The 20501-nt window shown below is 36.3% G+C and overlaps 1 protein-coding gene across 1 annotated transcript in view; it reads left to right on the top strand.

Annotated features, from left to right (window-relative positions):
- Positions 1-20501, top strand: part of LOC150098108 (band 4.1-like protein 4) — a 637189-nt gene that overhangs the window by 315138 nt on the left and 301550 nt on the right. Inside the window, exons 13-14 of the mRNA XM_090406685.1 lie at positions 12972-13093; positions 20388-20472. Of these exons, the coding sequence (XP_090262811.1) occupies positions 12972-13093; positions 20388-20472 (207 nt within the window). The remainder of the gene's footprint in view (positions 1-12971; positions 13094-20387; positions 20473-20501) is intronic.

Raw genomic sequence — 20501 nt, 5'->3', positions numbered from 1 at the left:
AAGATCTGCATGATCAATTAGAAACAAAGGAAGGACAGAGAAAAATTTATCAACTAGCGAAATGTAGAAATAAAGCAGCAAAGGACATCTTACATGTGAGGCAGATCAAAGACGCTGAAGGAAGAGTATTATGAAGGGATGTGGACATAAGAAATAGATGGAAAATATACTTTGAGGGACTTTTGAATGAGGAAAATGCAAGGACTCACAGAGGAGATGGGCATCCTTCTGAGGGGATGGTGCAGAACATCAGTAGAATGGAAGTGACGGAGGCCACGAAGAGGATGAGGAATGGAAAATCGGTGGGCCCCAACAGAATTCCAGTGGAGGCATGGAAGGCACTGGGGGAAGAGGGAATTGACCTGCTGTGGGACCTGTTCATGAAAGTTTGCCAACAGGAAAATATACCAGAGGAATGGAGGGAGAGTACTCTTGTTCCCATCTACAAGGGTAAAGGGGATGCACAAGACTGTAAAAATTACAGAGGAATAAAGTTGATGTCCCACACAATGAAAATCCTAGAAAGAGTTCTTGATGGTAGATTGAGGAAGGAGGTGGAGATTGCAAAGGAACAATTTGGCTTCATGCCTGGTAGATCAACAACAGATGCTATCTTTGGGTTACGGCAGATGATGGAAAAGTATTGAAAGAAACAAAGGGAGCTACATCTGGCATTTATTGATCTGGAGAAAGCATACAATAGAGTGCCAAGGCAAGAAGTCTGGAGGTGTCTGAGGGAGAAGAAGGTGCCGGAGAAATATGTCAGGTTGTTGTGGGAAATGTACAGAAATGTGAAGACAAGTGTTCAGACCTGTCTGGGACAGACAGAAAGTTTTCAAGTAACAGTTAGCTTCCATCAAGGGTCAGCATTAAGTCCGTTTCTGTTTAATATTGTGATGGAGGTGGTAACAGAGGAGGTTAGAGAAGATGCGCCTTGGACAAAGTTGTATGCAGATGACATCTTGCTGTGTGCAGATTCAAGAGAAGAAGCGGGAACTAAACTGGAAAGATAGAGAAAAGTACTGGAAGAGAGAGAGGTATGAGACTGAGCAGAAGTAAGACAGAGCATATGTGTTGCACAGTGGGCGGCAGACAGGAGACAAATCTGGAGCTGGAAGGAAATGTCATCAGGAAGGTGAGAGACTTTAGATACTTAGGTTCAACAGTGGAAGAAGATGGAGGAGCTAAGAAGGAAGTGGGATGCAGAATACAAGCGGGTTGGAGGAACTGGAGGGAGATGGCTGGAGTGTTATGCGATAAGAGGGTGCCGATCAATCTGAAAGGTAAAATCTATAGGACAGTAGTGAGGCCAGCTATGACATATGCTATAGAAACTGTGGCCCTGAGGAAAAATAACATCAGCAGGATGGAGGTAGCAGAGATGAGAATGCTTAGGTGGATGTGCGGTGTGACCAGAAAAGATTGTCTGAGAAATGACTATGTCAGAGGGGAACAGTGAAAGTTACGAACTTAGGAGCGAAAATACAGGAGGCAAGGTTGAGATGGTTTGGTCATGTGATGAGGAGGGAGGACGAATATGTGGAAAGAAGGGTCATGCAGATGATGTGCAAGGAAGGCGGAAGCGTGGGTGGCCAAAGAAGAGATGGAGGGAGCTGGTAGAAGAGGACTTGAGGATGAAGAACTTGGATGTGGTGACAGCCCAAGACAGGAAGGTGTGGAGGAGACTCATTATCAACAGTGACCCCCACTTAATTACGAGAAGCTGCAGAAGAAGAATTAATAATAAAAAAGATACAGCTCAATATATCTACAGATACATAATCTGAAACATGCAACAAAATACAAACATCAAAGTCCAGTCTTGGCAAAAAAATTTGCCAGTATTCTAAAGAAACATTAAGATTTAAGTTTCTTATAAATCATTAAGAAAACTTTCTCCAGTCTTGCTATCCACAAAGGACTATATTTTCCCTACTCCCAGCACACCATTGATTTTTGAAGCTGCAAATATTGTTACCATTACTACTGCTATACTTCTCAAGCCTTTTAGATTTAAGACACAGCACCACTACCCTCATTTGTCAACAAAAGGTTTGAGAGGTATGACAAGAATTTTTTTTTTTTCCCTATCAACTTTATACAAGAGGCCTGGAGACTTGCAACATAAAAATGGAACATCTCCCCAAAGTGGATACTTTCATCCACTCTCTTCTCTCTGTAACAAAATGATCTGATCTCACTGACTTCAGATTCTGTCAATTTGGATGCTAATGCCAGTACAATCCACTCGTCCCCTCTCATTTGACAAACCTTGCAGTGGCCAATTATTAGAAACCTCAAGATCTCCATAAGTTGGCAGATGCCCCAAAAGAATAAAGAGAAAAATGTAAGAGAGATAAGTTATGTGTAAGGGTAGCTAAAAAGTCATGGGAATACTTTGGTAAGAATATAGAAAATAAATCTCAGGAAGGTGGCAAATGAAACTACTAGAACTTGAAACAACTGGAGGCTATTGAAAAAAAAAGATTAGAAATGGAGGAAAGAGTACTGTAATCAAAGATGATAAAGGTTGCATGAAAACTAAATATAAGGATATTCTAGATTTCTGGAGCAAGTATTTTGAAAGACTGTTAAAAAGAAAACAGTGACACAACAATGGTACACAATATTCAAGAGGAATGCAAACAGGAGTACATATCAATACTTGAGGTAGAAAAAGTCACCAAAAACCTGAAACCAGGCCTCTGAATTAGGCAGCTACCCTGCCTAATTCAGAGGCCTGGTCAGAATGTCAAATTCCAAATGATTGGAGTAGAGCTCTCATACTTCCCATTTATAAAAAAAAAAAAGGGAATAAAGCTGAATGTGAGAATTTCAGAGAAATTTATTTACTAAGTGTTCCAGGTGAGATTTATGCAAGTATACTTGAAAAGAGATTGAGAAAAATTGTGAAAGAGAAATGAGGAACAGAACAAGTGGGATAAAGGCCAAATACCAGTTGTCAGGATCAGATTTTCACTTTATGACAAATAGGTGAGAAATCATAGGAATGTAACAAGGATTTGTACTCAAGTTTTGTGTGTCTGGAAAAGGTATGTGACAATGTATCCAGAGAAAAGCTTTTCAAAACACTACAATTATATGGGATAAATGGAGCACTATACAAAGTAATACCTAGTCTATATTTAAGTTGTAAGTCAGCAGTTAGCATTGAAGGAAATACCAGAAGATACTTGGAAGTAAAATCAGATGTGAGACAATGATGCACCTTATCTCCACTCGTATTCATCATCTACACTGGTTGGAAGGAAGTCAGTGGACACCATAGTGTGAGGAACAAACAACCATGGCACCCACCTTAATAAGATGTAGGACCAGGGCCAGCTCTACCGATGGTGCAATATGTGCTTTTGCACGGGGCGGCAAGTTTTGGAGGGTGGCAAAATTGGCCTAAACTGTACGAAAAATAAATAATAAAAAAAGTCATTTATTCTTTAATTCATTAAATTTTTACACAATAAAACTTCATTGTACTGCATAGTTTTTAAAAATCATAATCATTTAAAATAATATAGTATTATGTTGCGTTTAATATCGCACTGTCAATGTTAATATCAGACGACTTGACAATAGCAGAACACCTTCTATCTTTGCATTTATTTCCGATTCCATTGTTGGCCATGAATTGACCTTGACCTGAAGATTTAACCAATTCTCATTAACCAATGAGACCAAACGATCATAATGAGATAATTGGTTAAGAGTAAACCAATTAAAAAAATAGCATCAAAATACCTAAATACGGTTGTGTGCTGATTGTTAATAATACTTTTTTTGATACGGTTATTAGGATTTGACTTAAAATAATTTTAACATTCCAATATGTCTGACAAAAGAAAAAAAAAAACTATTAGGTGCAGAATATTGTAAACGAAAATCAGAAACAGAATGTGATATTTATGCAAAGCAGGGCTTTGCATAAATATCTAAAAACTGAAACATCTAACATAGTAAAAGAGAAAATAAGTGAAAGGACCGAAACCAAAAAATCTGAGCTCATGGCAAGTACTTCTAATTGCTATCCCAGTAATGACCATATTAGTAACAATGAGGGTGGCAAAATAGGGGAGAGGGGTGGAAAAATATGCTATTGCATGGGGCGGCGAAATTCCTAGGGCCAACACGGTGTAGGACCTCCTTTTGCTGCAATGATTGCAGCAATCCTACAAGACATACTTTCCACAAGCATACAATAGCAATCAATGGAAATTTTGTATCTTTCTTCCTGTAGGCAAATAATGAGGTCTTGGACTGTTGTGGTGTAGATGTCCATTGACCTCACCTGATGCTCCAGTTCATCCCACAGATGTTCAGTAGGGTTGAAGTCAGGGCTCTGTGGAGGCCAGTCAAATGTGGTGATGTTCATATCCACAAACTACACAATTACAGCAGCCTTACGACAATGGTGCATTGTCTTGCTGAATGAGACAATGGTCAGTTCTGTAGAAATGCCCCAAAGTAGCAAGCCTTACATTGTCCAGAATGTTCAGATACCTCTCGGAGTTCATTCTCGGCATTCAGTGTTCATGGCACTACAAACAGGTCCAAGGCCAAACCTGGAGAAACAGGACCATGCCATCACAATGCCACCTCTGAATAGTTGGTGTTCCACACCTGTACAACTGCTCAGTAGATGGTTTACCATGATTCATCACTCCATAACACAGTTTTCCAAGTCTTTGCACCACTGAGGATGATATTGCATGTTGTTTGGGTAATGTGGGGTTGCATATTGCAGGCCTACCATGGAAATGCATATATAACCCTCAATTCTGAATATTTTTATGCAGATTCATGTTCCAGTCAATACCCAGAACTCTGCATTCAACATGTAGGCCATATTGAATGGGCTATATGTTGATGATACTATATGTAAAAACCACAAATGGTGGTTTTTACATATAGTATCATCTTTCCTAGCACCCTGTGGTCATGTTTGGTGAGTGTAGTGGATCATCAACTGCTGGTAGCACTTGCAGTTGACTCCCTGTCCTTCCATCTCAGTATAGTATCACTATATGGATACTAAGGCAAGTGATCTGAATTCATTAGCCTCTATATACAAGTAGTTCATTTGTGAAGTGATTTCACACACAAATTTTGTTTACTTACATTTGGATAAAGGATTGGCATCTTTAATTTATAGTATAAGCAAGGGAAAAAAAAATTTCACCATCATGACCTATTTGCATTTACCAGTAATATGTTATAGCAACCCACGAACCAGCAGCCAGCATAATAGCAAATGCACACTTTCCATTGTTTAAATGTTTTCAAATATTTTTCACTAGAAATATTAATTAATACTTCCTTTCTAGTTTTTAGTTTATTTTTGTTATTTCTTGATGTTAAACAAAGTATTTCATGAAACTAATCAAAATAAAAACATAGTTTCTATTTGACATCTTTGTTTGAACCCTACATAACAAAATCTCTTCTACATCTGTTGCTTGCATACAATCTGCATTCATTAGACGTATGCTTTCATATGCCGGCCTGGTTGGCCAAGTGGATAGCGTATCCGCTCTCCAGCCAAAAGGCTGCAGGTTTGAATCCTGCCGTGAGCATGGATGTTTGTGATTGTCTGTGGAAATACCATTGGTGCTTGGTGGTAGGTGGCATTGGTGTAGTTGCGGTCAGTTGATGATTGAATGGTGGAGACGGAGTTGTAGAGCAGGTGCCCTCCCTCGATGAGTCCTTGAACTCCCTGGAGGTGGCAAATAATAATAATAATAATATTCATTCTTTCTTTTACTTGCAGCATAAGGATAGAATTCTTTTGAATTATCTTTAGCTTGCATAGCTAGTTTCTGTTCATACTCATAATTAGCTTTCTGTACAATAGTTGTAAATTCTTCTGGCCTACTCCTTATAATTTTCTTAACTGATATCATCCTTATGCACATAATATTCTTTCCATATAATCTTATTAAGCAAGAATCACTTGCTTAATAAGATTGCATATATATTTTACTTCTATGCAATTTATTCCTCCAACTCTAGGTACTCATTCCATATTGCATCATTTTAGTAATTTTTAAATGCTTTTCATGAACTGCCAATAATTGTCTCTGTAGTGCAATTGGAAGAATGATGGTGCATCGTGTCCTTTGATTGAAAAAAGCCTAAGTTTGATTCTTGTCGTGACGAGAGAAATCTTTATATAGGTTGTTTCATTTGAAGGTGAAGTAGCAGGATTTTTGCTCCAAGAAACTCTGGTTTTTCATTCTGCATACAGACAAATTGGCCTTAAGAAAACATTCAATTTACAGACAAAAAAAATTTAATGATGATGATGGCAGGCAGTAGATGGTGTTGGTGTAGATGATGGCAAAGGTAGTTTTGGTTCTCTGTGGTTGGTGGATTAAGTGGTGGAGACAGAGAGATGTAGAGTAGGTACCCTCCCTCGATGAATCTTTGGACTCCTTGGAGGTATCACGTAATAACAATAATCTTGCCATCTATGAATCAGTACCATAGTTCAGGACCCAGTATATTCCTCAGTTCATTTATCACAATTTCCTGCTTTGCAGTTCTGCATGTAACCATTTCTGAATGGAACATTCATAAAAATTAGCCACTTTCAAGGCAGCACAGCATGATTACTGTCACCAATCAGTTGCAGAACAATCATGTCTTTATACTGAAACCCTCTGATGCCATAATCTGATGTAATACTCTTTGACCTAGAGTTCCTTCTATTACATATGTTGCGGAAGTTGTCATGCAACAGCTCATTCAGTCTCCTTCTCATGGTAATTAAAGTCACCTGTGAAGATCACTCATTTAGATCCCATCGTGTTTATTTGGCAATGTACTTTGTTTCACTAGCAACTGATCTATAGGTCTGTAACAGCTCCCCACTATGTATTTGATCTTGTTAAACTAGAGAGGTGCTAATGACATTCATTGAATGTCATTAGAACCTCTCCTCTTCTATCCTGTCTATCCTTCATAAAAATATTGCACCCTTAATGCTCAACACTAGTTAATATATCTGTTCATCTGTTAATATCTGTTATACAGGGTGATTCAGAACTCTTGGGACAAACTTTAAGGGGTGATAGAACACACCCAAAAAAGCACTTTTCGTCATACAATGCATGGTCCAAACTCAAGCGGTGAAGCGCTAGGAGTTAGCAACTACTGTGTCAGGAAATGAAGAAACACAAGAATGACAGAGGAGATTTGAAACAATTGCAGAAATTACAGAACATAAGTTAAAGATTTTATTGAACAAATTACAGAAACTGCTCAAAAGAGTGACCGCCAACATTAATGCAGGCTTCACACCTTCGACATAGTGATTGGCGTACATTGGTGAAAACACCAGGCATTTCTCGTACAGCAGCAGCAGCGGCAATAGAAATCCTGGCAATAAGGTCCTCATTGGAATCGATGGGGCTATCGTAGATCAGGCTTTTCATATGGCCCATAGGAAAAAGTCCAGACATGAGAGATCAGGCGATCGTGGCGGCCAAGCGATGGGTCCACCCCGACCAATCCATCGTCCTCTAGCGCTTCACCACTTGAGTTCAGACCATGCATTGTATGACGAAAAGTGCTTGTTTGGGGTGTGTTCTATCACCCCTTAAAGTTTGTCCCAAGAGTTCTGAATCACCCTGTATATTATGTGTTCATCACTGATGAACATATTATAATATACGAGGGTGGTCTGAAAAGTTCTCAGCCTCGACCATAGATGGCAACACTATCGGCAAGATTTTTTTTTTTTTTTTCTAAGTTGGTACATCTGTCATAAGCATCCATGTGAAATTCCAAGTCATTCTATCAAGTAGTTTGTTTTATACAGCTGTCTGAAGCAAAAGTATGGAATGCTGTGGACTGGTTAGTAGAAGTGAGATTGTATCTAGATTATCCACCAAAGACAGAACCTCAGTTTGAACAATTGCCAACAGCTGCTTTTTATGTAAATTAATTTCAAGGTATGTATTATCAAAGAACTAGTCAGATATCTTAATGTTAATTTTTTGGACATCTATGAACATAAAAAAGAAGAGCAAATATCAAAAATCAAAGGATTAGCAGAATAAGATTACTGTTTTTAGTCTTACTTGGCATAAGTATACCAGTATTTAAATAGCATATTCAGTAATGTTGTTCATTCAGATGGCACAAAATTTTAAATTTAGGATTAGTTTTATATATCCAGAAAAATGTTCTCAGTTCATATTCAAGATATTGTGGACTTCTGAATGCAAAATAATGCAAAAAAGAAAACTGGAAAAAAATGTATGTATATTTCAAAATATATATTAAAATTTGAATATATTAAAAAAATAATATTAATAAATGAAATTGTATAGTGCAAGTGAATTCCTGGGACTGGGGGAAAAAAGTCTCGAGTCTAGAGAACAGAAAAATAGCTGAGACTCAGAAACCCTACTGTGGAAGGAAGTGCTGATGGTATAAGATGACAGAAGCAAAAGAAATAGTTCAGTTGCTGAGTGATCACTTTGCAAAGGTGTATCATCTAGGTAGAGATTTTGTAGTTTTTATTGTGACAGACTGATTTCAGAATTGAGGTAGACTAGCTGGAGGTGCTCAGCAGTTGGACTGGATGGTATGTCTGCACATATGCTATTATGCAAATATGCAAACGAACTGCAGTGCTTCTGATGAAGTTGTTCAATCTATGTCTCAGCCCTGGCAGGCTTCCAAGGGAGTGGAAAAGGATAAGATAGTTCCATTACATTGAAGGTGTCTCTAAGACTGAAATAGCAAAGTACAGACCAGTTAGCATCTAATGAGTGGTTAAAGTATTGGAAAAGTGGGTTCAAGATAAAATCACTAGTGGATGAATACAAATATGATACTCTATGGTGGGCAGCATGACCTTGTACAAGATAGGTCCTGCCTTAGTAATTTACTCACATTTTATAATAGTGATAGCAGAATTAGATAACAGAAATGGCTACATCATGATACTGCCAGACTTTCCAAAGGTATATGACAGAATAGCTTATGGAAAACTCTTACAAATGTTGGAGCAAATGGGAATAGATATGAACCTGGTATCATGGATTGGGAGTTGGCTGACAGACAGATACCAGAGAACGGTATATTGTGGAATGGAATCTAGAAGAAAGAAGGTGACTAGTGGAGTGCCTCAGGGTTTTGTACTTGTGCCACTACTCTTTAATTTCTGTATTAATGATACAGAGAAACATTTTAGTGGGTTTTCAGTTTTTTGGCTCATGATGCAAAACTGAGGAGGAAAATGGTCAATAAAGGTGATGTAGATATCCTGCAGGATGATTTAAATAAATTTGTCATCATGGGCCAAGGATAATGACTATCAATTTGATGTTGCAAAATATAAGTTTATACACTTTGGATTCAAAGAGTTACATACTGTGTATCACATTGATGGTACTAGATTGCAGGAAATTGATGCTGTTAAGTACTTGGAGATAATGGTAGACAAAGAGTTGATGTTCAGAGGATAAAACAGCTCCAAGGAAAGAGAGGGAAGTTATTTTCCCTCTTAATAAGGCTATGATTCAGCCACATCTTGATTACTCTACTCAGATTTGGTCACCTAGGTTTCTTGTGGATCAGGAGGTGTTGAGAGGATTCAGAAATAAGTGACCAAGTTCATGACAGGTCTGTTGAATGCTCTCTATAAGCATAGGCTGAAGGTGTGTGGGTTGCAAAATTTAGCTGATGGGCAGAAAAGAGAGAACATAATAGAAACTTAAAGGAGTTCTATAAGATCAACATAAAGGAAATTTTTCAGTACATTATGAATAGAGAACTAAACTTTACTCCTGGAACTTGTGTAAGAGTGCGTTAGTAAGGTTAGTATTTTTTATTTATTTTTTACTTGGAGAGTGATGAGTGCATGGAATGAATTGCCAGAATTATTTGTGAATGCCCTGATAGTGAATGAGTTTAAGGAGAGGTTTGATAGATTTTGTGTATAAAGGTTAGTGTGGGTCTCCCATGATGAGTCTTCTGACTCTGCGGAGATACCTGTATAATAATAATATTTACCATTCAGGTAAGACTCCCATTATAATATATGTCATTATATATCTCATATGAAACAAATGTGCAATGATTTATAAATAAAATGTGATGTCACCTTTTCTCCATGTGTGGAGAACTTGTGTGTGTTGTAAAATGCCTCACATGAAAACTCTTGTTTATGTTAAGATAAGCAGATGAAAATATGAATGATGGTGATAATAATAAAAGATAATATGGATGAAAATGAAAATATAATTTCTTGTCAGGTATACTTATAAAAGGAAATTGCTGTTATTGTAGTCTAAAATTCATCTGTGAACTTTTGACTTTGAAAAGATTAGATTTCTAGATGAATACAAAGTTTCTGTGGTTTAGCAGTTCTGTAAAAAAATTTTTTGCTCTAGGGTGACACAGTGGATCTTCTACAGAGCTTTCCCACCAGACACAGTCAGACTATTCAAACACTGTATGGTAAACACTTTCTTCATATTTCAGGATAAATACTGAGAACAAAAAGAAAGACATGCCATGGGTTCTACCCTATCACCAGCTGTAGCCAACCACTTTATGAAAAATTTTGAAATGAAGATTATTCCTAACCTTCATTTCAAAATTTTCATAAAGTTTCATTTTTCATAAACTTGCTTATGTTACATTGATATTTTCATTGTTTGGGCAGGAACAACAGATGACTTTATTCAGTTTAAAGATTATCTGAACAGCTTGCATCCTAACATAAAATTCACTCTTGAACTGAAGATTACAAAATCTTACTGTTCCTTGAAATCCTTCTTGAAGTAAATGAAGAAGAAAACAGATTGACCTTTTTGGTATACAAAAAAACCCACTACAACTGGAAGATTTTTGCATGTCGCTTTCCTCTATCATCCATTACAGAAGATAGGCATGATTAAAACATTACGAAATTGAGTATACAACATTTTCAGTACATCAGAAAACAGGAATAAAGAATTGTGCTACCTGAGGCATACTCTTGCCCTTAATGGATATGAACCCAAGATGATCAATATATTCTTAATACACTTCTTACAGCTCCTTACTTAAACAAGATTTTAAGGATGCAATCATGCTACCTTACATCAAAAATGTTACAGACAAAGTCACAACATTGTTCTTTGATTACAACTTAAAGTGACTTTTTTGCCATTATATAAAATCTCCAGGTTCTTATATCCACAAACCTCCACATCATCCCACGAAATCCTCCATCTTGTAAAAACCAGGCAATAACAAGAATCATTGCTCTTGTGGCATTAACTGTGTAGGCCGGATGGGCAGATTTCCATCTAAACATGTAAAAGATATGGAAAAAAGATAGCATAAATCAGGTTTGGCATCCTATACAACTACCAGAGGCCATCAAGTAGCTTGGCAAGAAAAAAACAAACAAACATATATTGATTATAATTGTTTTACAAGAATGTTCATGGAAGCTTCTGAAATGCTGCAGATTTCCTTAATAGATATTAAGGCTTTATTTATTTATTTTTTTTTTATTCTGGTTACTTGTTTGTACCTACCAATTGTGAAGTTCTGATAACATCTTCTATGTGTAATTAATTGTTTCTAGTCTTTTTTGTGTATAATATTTGCTAGTACCCCTGACAATGTAAGTCCAGTGACTTATGAAACTTGTAGGATTATATTGTTTATTTTATTAAACTCTATTTGTCTAAAAATGTGTGGTCTCAATACCAAAAATAGTCTACAAGATTAGACTTCATTAACCTCTTCTTGTTGCAGAGATTAGTTAGCAGATTAACAAAGTTATATCCTAGAAAATAAATGATAAAGTTAGAGAATTGAATCAAAATATTTGGTGAGAAATAAAATGAAACTCTGTTTTTGCCAGCGTGGTTGGCCAAGTGGTTAGTTATCCGCTCTCCAGCCATAAGGCTGTGGGTTCGAATTCTACCATGGGCATGGATGTTTGTGTGTTGTCTGTGAAAATACTAGTGGTGGTGGTCAGCGGTTCATTGTAGTTGGTGGATTGAGTGGTGGAGATGGAGAGTTGTAGATTAGGTGCCCTCCCTCAATGAGACTTTGGACTCCCTGGAGGTGTCATATAATAATAATAATTCCATTAAATGATCAGTTATATTGTTTATAGATTTACCTTTGAGTCTTGCTGTTTAGACTTAAATCTAGTGCATCACTACACACACACACACACACACACACACACACACACACACACACATACAGAGAGAGAGAGAGAGAGTGTACATGCAACAAAGACAACAGGATTAGTTTGCAGTGAATTTCTTTTAGAATAATATCGTGCCTGTGGATTTGTTTTGATCAGAACTGTTCAGTAATTTGTTAATGGTGAGTGAGTTTGTTATAATGGTGTTTGATTTTGTGAGAACTGACTGTAGTGTATTTGGTAACAGTAAGTTTGTACACAGCAGTTTCTTTAACAATTATAAAAACTTATGAAATTATCCTTAATGAAGCAGTCAAAAATAGTGGTCTTGTTTGGGTTAATGTTATTATATAAATTATATAATAATTTATATAATTATTATATAATTTGCATGAAGGTCATGCAGATGGATGTGCAGGGAGGAGGAAGTGCAGATGGCCAAAGAAGAGATGGAGGGAGATGGTGGAGGAGGACTTGAGGATGAAGAAGTTGGATGTGGCTGCAGCCCAAGGCAGGAGGTTGTGGAGGAGACTCACCACAAACAGCAACCCTACTTAAGCGGGAAAAGCTGCAGAAGAAGAAGAATTATATAATTTATAATAATTAAATAAATATTTCATCCAATACCTTGGAAACAGCATTTATATTATGTTGTATTGCCATATAATTCAGTATATCCTACAACAATTTCTTTTTATTATTATTATTTTTTTAATAATTGGTGAAAGTTAATAATTTTAATATATAAGTTTTATAAATAAGTTACAGATTGTTTAAAATAATTTTATAGTGGTAGATCAGATAATCAGTCACAACTGAGCCTTCAGTCTAGAATACGACTTCCACCCTCTGTTATTCGAATTCCAAGTAGACGGTATCAGAGAAGATTAGGACAGCCAGATGGAGCAGATGGTAAGCCATAAGCTAACAATCCAGTTCTTTATGAATAATTATTCAATTTATTGTACATTTCAATATAAATGTTTGTTATATAAGTATATAATAAACATTTATTAAATGTAAGCAAAAAATTAATAAATATTTGTATATAATCATAGTATTTTGAAATTTCTAGATAATATTAGAATTATATTAATGGTGTGGGTAGTTTTTTTTTTTTTTTTTTTTTTTTGACATGTTTCATTTGAGGAATTGAAACCTGGTAATTATTATTAAGTGGATTCCTCCAGGAAGTCTGAGCCCATATCAAACAAGAAAATCCTTCTAGATCATACAAGGCCTAAATACCTATAAGATATGCTCACAACACTCACTGGTAGTTGATTCCACACATTCACCACATGCCATGAGAAGAAGCTAATTTCACATGCTTTACAGTCACTCTTTCTCAGCAAAATTAACTGCAAAATCTTCCTGTTATCAATACCATAAGATCTCCTTACCATTGTATTTTTCTCATAGCTTTTCTCCTCCATCTATTTCTAAATCACACATATTCACTCTGATATACCATGACAGAGAGTTTATATTGATCTACTATTGCTAACAATCTACCTGCTCCACTCTTTTAAATTATTTGCTCTATCACTCTTCAAATATTATCAGTTATGAATGCTTTTTTTATTTCTTTTTTTAGATGTTAATTAGGTAATCCTCCTTAGAAATTTTAATGTTCACAAGCACAGATCAAGCGGGTGATGCCTGATTATCACCACTGATCTTATATGAATTGTTCTCAGCCCTATGGGAATATCAGATAACGCTGACCATTCTCTAAACACTCTGCACCCTTCCTGACTTATGATCCTTTCTGTGGATGTTGTTGGTCCTTTAGACAACAAACTACAATCTAGAATTGATTTCTTCTCTCTTTCAGAAAACTCGCTCGACTCTCATCGATGTATTGTATGGCATTAAAAGAATGCCAAATGGGATGATCTTTGACTTCTTCTGTTTCATTTGATTGGTTGGATTTTTGCTTCAGTCTTCTGATCCAAACATTTACACTAAATGTATCACTAAAGCAGTTTTCATTGGTAGAGAAATATTTATTCCATTCTTCTTTAAATTCTTATTCCTTATCTAAAATAAATATGTAAAGTCTGCACAAGAGAAGAACTGTGCATATTGCAACTGGCTTTCATCCAAATCTCTGTTTTTCTTTTCTGTTTATACCAAAGCTAGAAATAACTGCAAGCAAAGTATTAGCTCATACAAAACTGATTTTGAAAGAACTAAAAGCATGAACTTGCACTGTGTCCAATTGACAGTCATGTTTTCTGGTCTTTTGTCAAAGCTATTGGTCATAACTTTTGTCCAGTCCTGTTTTGCCTCTTTTTTTCTTTTTTTTTTTTTTCCACTTGTTATCTATGGAAAAAGCCAGTCTCTTGGCTTCTTTCATATTGATTTTTATTTTCTTATCTTCTTTCATGCCAGATTTTTTTGTTGGAATGCACATCACATATGACTTATCATCAAACTTTGCAACTAAATCTAATATTCCACAAACCTTTCTTTCACTCTCTCTCTCTCTCTTGCAGAAAGTGATTATATATACTTTCTGCAGTTTGACTGAAAAATTCCAATACAGTTTTGCTGATGACAGCATGCTACACTCCTCTTTTTCATTTGTCAAACCTTGCATCAAATTGCTGAAACTTCCAGACCTTCAACTTCTATATCCAAAATTTTGATTTCCAATCTATTTGTGAGATGCCACTAACTTTGTTAATTTCAGTGCTATTAAAATAAAATAGTTTTAATAGTCAATGCTATTAAAACTATTTTATTTCTTACAAAAGACAAAATATTATATTTTGAAAGTCGTAGGTGGGGTTGCCCACATATGACAACAGTGAATTGCAAAGTAGAGCAGAGATAATGAATAGTAAGATGGCTGAGTTGTGTGTGTGGAAAAGGGGGTTCAACTTGTAAATCTGTGGAGTGAATTTGAAGGAAAGTTGGAATGGTTTAAAGTTGATGGATTGCATTTGAATGGGATTGGTGCTGGGCATTTAGAAAGCTAATTGTTTTCTCAGATGGCACAGAGTCAAAAAGTTAATGTAGTAAATTATCAGTCTATTTGTGAAGCAGGATAGCACAACTAAACAGAATTTATGACAGGAGGAAGATGGATATGAGGTAAGATGTGGTTGCAGCAGCACAAGGTAATGGAATGCATAAAGGTGAAGATGAGACAGATAGGAATGTAAATCAAAGTCAGGATTAGGGAAACAGGAATGGTCAGACCAAAGAGGGGTGTGGTATAGCAGATAAAATAGAAAATGTTGGTGCTGGTAGAATTGCCTTAAAGACACAAGGATTGTAATATTTGTACACAAAAAATAACCAGTATTTGAAATAAGAGAACTGAGTTTGTTGCATTGAGTCAGTATGCCCAAAGATAATGGGAATAAGTGAAACTTGGTTTTTTAGAAGGATATGATGTCAGGAATAGAAATAGGTTATATAATTTTCTGGAAGGATAGAAATGTGAAAAGAGGAGAGCAAGTGCTGTTAATGATTGCAGAGGAATTGTGTCCACAAAGTGTGGAAGTTGATAGTACATGTGCAGATTTTGAACCTATGTGGTGTGAAGTTGAAATTAACAGGCTAGTTTATCTGATAGGATGTTGTTATAGGCCAGGTAATGTAGAGAACTGATTGTGAAATATTTAGGCAAATTGGTTGGCATGTAAAAAGAAGGTGATCTTGATGGGAGACTTTAATTACATTAATATAGAATGAAGGAGGAGATAGTGTATGGAAACAAGGAGAGGGATTTTGCAGAATTTCTGAGAGATAAATATCTTAATCAGCATGTGATTGAAGCAACTAGAGGCTTTATTGTTTTGGATGTGGTGATAACTTCACAAGCTGTAGTTGTTAGTGAGATGTTGACAATGCTGCCAGTTGGTGAGAGTGATCATGAGGTACTTGTTTGGGAAGTGATGAAACAAGAAAAGGTTACTGTCAAAAATGGATATATGTGTGAAAGTATAAAGTGTGTGATTATGGGAAGCTCTGTTGTCAACTAGTATCAATATGCTAGGTAGATGAGCTGAGTGGAAAAGATGTTGACAATGCATGGAAACTCACAAGATAATATGTGACAAAAGCAATGTATAACCACACACCAAGGGTTAAGCGAGTAAATTGAGCAGGAGTGAAATGGATGACGAGTGTAATCAAGCTAGCAGTGCTGGAAAAGAAAATGCTATGGAGGAGGTACAAGACAGTTTGTGGTGATCGGATCCATGAAGAGTATAAAGTGCAAGCTAGAAAGGTGATGAGCATGGTAAAGAAAGAAAAGGTGCAGTATGAGAGGAGATTGGCTGGTCAGGCCAATATATGGCAAGCAAGAGAAAGAGTAATTATGGCAGGTGGACGGTGGATATTCAAGGCAGCAGAATAACATTTGTAAAGGATATGGAGTGGAATTATTGAATGAGCACTTTATCAGCATATGTCATACTGGTATAAATGATGCAGTGCAATATATAGAAGGGAAACAAGTATTAGAGAATTGGAAGGGAAAGAATCGGAAGTGTATCAGGTGTTGGTTGGGTTAGATATTAATAAGACTGTGGGAATGGATGACTTACTACCACATATTCTTAAGGAATGTGCACTACTGTTTGCTATACCCTTGACCCGGTTATTTAATGAAAGTCTTACAGTGGGTAAGGTTACTAAGGAGTGGAAAGAAGGCAAAATAGTACCACTCCACAAGCATGGTTCTTGAACAGAAGTTTTCAATTATCGATCAATCTGTATAACTATGGTAGAATATGGGATTGGGTTGATGGACATAGCATTCTTTATAATGGTCAGCATGATTTGTAAAGGATAGTTCCTGTTTTAGTAATTTACTTGCATTTTATGATAGGGTGATGGGTGTAGTAGATAAGGAAGAATCATATAGAGTGATATTCTTGGACTTTGCAAAAGTGTTTGATATATTACCACATGATAAGTTAGTGTACAAGCTGCAGAGGATGCAAATAGATAATATATTGGTTAGATAGATTGGCTCTCTGAATGATACCAGCAGGTTGTGTTCAAGGTGACATATAAATGCATAGCCTCTTCAGCCTCTAAAAAGCTTGGTGTTCTTCTCCATTCAAAACATTACTTTTCTTCTGCTCAACTCCTAACACTTTATAAGTCTATGTTGTAACCAACCTTGGAATATTGTTCCCACATTTGGGGTGGTGGATGATATACAGAGGTGATCCACTTAATAGGTGACCCTTCTCTCATAGACTCCCTTCAGTCACTTTCCCATAGGCACTTTGTTTCTGCACTGTGACTTTTCTGTAGGTTCTTTCATGGACATTGCTCCTGAATTGGATGCTACAATTCTTCCACTTTCTTCTAACCATGTAAGAAGAAAGTGGAACCACTGACCAACACCCATACACTGTCCAACTCCAACATACTGAACAAACTCCTTATCCTCCTACATTCCATCCACCTCTATTCCTTGGAACAATCTTCCCCATTCTGTTTTTCCCACAAAGTGCAACCTCTAGCTCTTTAAGAAACATATCAATAGATTACTTCTTTCTCCATAAACACTTACCCACACATGGCACTGTTGTGTTATAGGTTCTGTGACCTTTCATGTGTGGAGTCATCATAACAAAAAAGCATTTATAGCAGGAAGGGTAAGGAATTATCAGTCAGCAAGTCTTTAACCCAATACTGTAACTTACTACATTGCAGCACTTGCAGATGATCAAATATATGCTGTAGTTCTGATGGGATTTTATTAATATTATTTCATTAAAAATGAGGTTGGAATTTTTAATTATCAATATTTCTGTGATTTCACAAGAATTATCATGATGTCTGTGACATAATTATGCTATTTAAACGTAGCTGTTGAATTGTGATTCTTTTGAAAAATGTGTCAAAAATTAGAATGCAGTTTATGGAAGTTTAATCCCTGTTTGGCTTTTTTATTATTATTATTATTATTATTCTTGACACCTCCAAGGAGTCCGAAGACTCATCGCGGGAGGACACCTACTGTACAACTCTCCGTCTCCACCACTAGCGAACCTCTACTACCAATCAACTATATCAGCGCCATCTACCGCCCACCACAAGTATTTTTTGTCTGTAAATTGTGTGTGTTCTGAAGGGCCAATTTGTCTGTATTTGGGATGAAAAACCTGAGTTTCCGGGAGGGAAAAAACCCTGCTGCCTCCGTATGAGATCGGCTAACTCAGCTTCAATTGCAAAAAGTCCATATAAAGATTCCTCCCATCACGACAGGAATCGAACTCAAACTTTTTCCAATCGAAGGGTGCAATGCACCGTTGTTCTTCCAATTGCGCTACAAAGGCACTAAAGGCTTATGTACTGAAGACATTGTTTTGACACTGCAAATGAATTTGAAATTGATTTTATCTCCAAAATGGAGATGTCTTGATAAATTTTAATAGTGATACTAAATACCAAATTTCACTACCACACTAGTATGGAAATGTTGCTATGAACACAGAAATAATTTTTTTCAATAAAAATTAACTGATTGAAACTAGAACTTATTCACATGGAAATATTTTTTAGTGCATAACATAAATCCAAAATATTACATTCCACCCAAGTCAGAACAGAATCATTGCAAGATAAAATCTTGACACACAATTTTTTATCATAAAGTGATAAGTGATGCAAAGTCATTAAAATTGTCTGATTGAAATGCAAATTGCTTAATAAGAATTATAAAATTATAAGATACTTAAGGCTGACTTCCTATGATGGATATTATGATAACTACTGAAATCTGTTGATAATAATGGTGATTATAACAATAGCAGTTTGAAATTCAAATTATTTCATACTTGAACTAGCATTTGTTTATGAAGGAGAGGGGAGTATAATACAGGGTGTTCGGGATAAATTTGACATATTTATAATTAATTATATTTTTCCGTAAGTTACATGTATTAACACACACTTCTCTTCATTTAAAAGTTTGGACCCTTCTTCATTCATATACAAGATGTCAGAAAGGATGGATAGCTGGAACCCACCTGAATCATGGAAGAGAATAACTTGTATCATGATGATTCGTGCCCGCCATCAAAATAAGGATATTACGACTGCTGCCCAATGCTCCCTGAATACAGTAAAAACAATCAGGCATGAACTAGAGACTTGCAATGGTGACTACGAGGATGTAGCAAGAAGAAAGATCCCTAGCAGACGATCTGATTGCGTTCGTACAGCAGAATTCCTCGCAAATCTGCAGGAACAGGTGTTGAAGAACCCTGGCATTGGAATTCGGGCTTTGTTCGTGGAGTTGCTAACTGTAGTCAAGCCCTGGATAACAAGGGTAGCCAATGGTAGGCCGTATGTATGGCAGCAGGATTCGGCCCCTTGCCACACCTCTGGGAAAAGTCAAAAATGGTTGTCTGAAAATTTCTACGACTTCACCAGTCCAAATGTTTGGCCTCCAAACTCCCCAGACCTTAACCCCATGGATTATTTTGTATGGGGCGCAGTTGAAAAAGACACCAATCGCACTTCCAGTAATACAAAAGCCCAGTTAATGGATAAAATTAAAACAGTTTTTGCGGCCCTTCCCAGGGAGACTGTAGCATCAGCTTGTTCGAGGTTCCGAAGCAGAATTGAAGCTGTGATCGATGCTAATGGTGGTTATTTTGAGTAAATCTTGTTGATAGTATTGTAATTAACTCTGCCTGTAATGTTTTTTTTGTCAATTCATTAAATTTAATAGATACAAAGAAGATTTTCTTTTTCCTTACGAAACTGTCAAATTTATCCCGAACACCCTGTATATATAGTAGTAAGAGGAGTTTATAGTTATATATCCAGGAAAGATTTTTCAGTTCACGGTGAGTGGTAAGAGAACAAGCGATGTGAAATAAGATGAAGCCAGCATGACTCTGAGGTAAACATTTTACTTGTAGTGAGTCATAAACAAGAGAAATGGTTACTCATATGAATAGTAGATTCTTCATCATTGAGTGAATTCAAGGGTAGGTATAAAAGTTGTTGGGTGGACAAGGGATTACCTTCCTTTTGTGATGAGTCCACAGACTACATGGAGATGCCTCACTAATAATAATAGAAACATAATTTTGTTGTCTAGTATATTATATACATAACAAAAATGGAAAAGTAAGACTTGTATCTATGTATATAAATACAGTGTAGTAAAGTTATATTTATACTTACCATGTTCCTATATTTTTCTCTTTATTCTAAGCCGGAACACAGGCAAATGATGAAAAAATGAAAGAAAGCAATTCCGAATCTAAATCTACCATTCTTATTCCACAGCCAGTATCTCTGTATGTATAATGCTTATCTCTATTTCATG

This window comes from Typopeltis vanoorti, chromosome 16, assembly GCF_054136105.1.
Source record: "Typopeltis vanoorti isolate ZY-2024b chromosome 16, IOZ_Tvanoo_1.0, whole genome shotgun sequence".
Classification (NCBI taxonomy): Eukaryota; Metazoa; Arthropoda; class Arachnida; order Uropygi; family Thelyphonidae; genus Typopeltis; species Typopeltis vanoorti.
The sequence above is the reverse complement of the archived record's forward strand: the minus strand, read 5'-3'. Positions and strand labels throughout refer to the sequence as shown.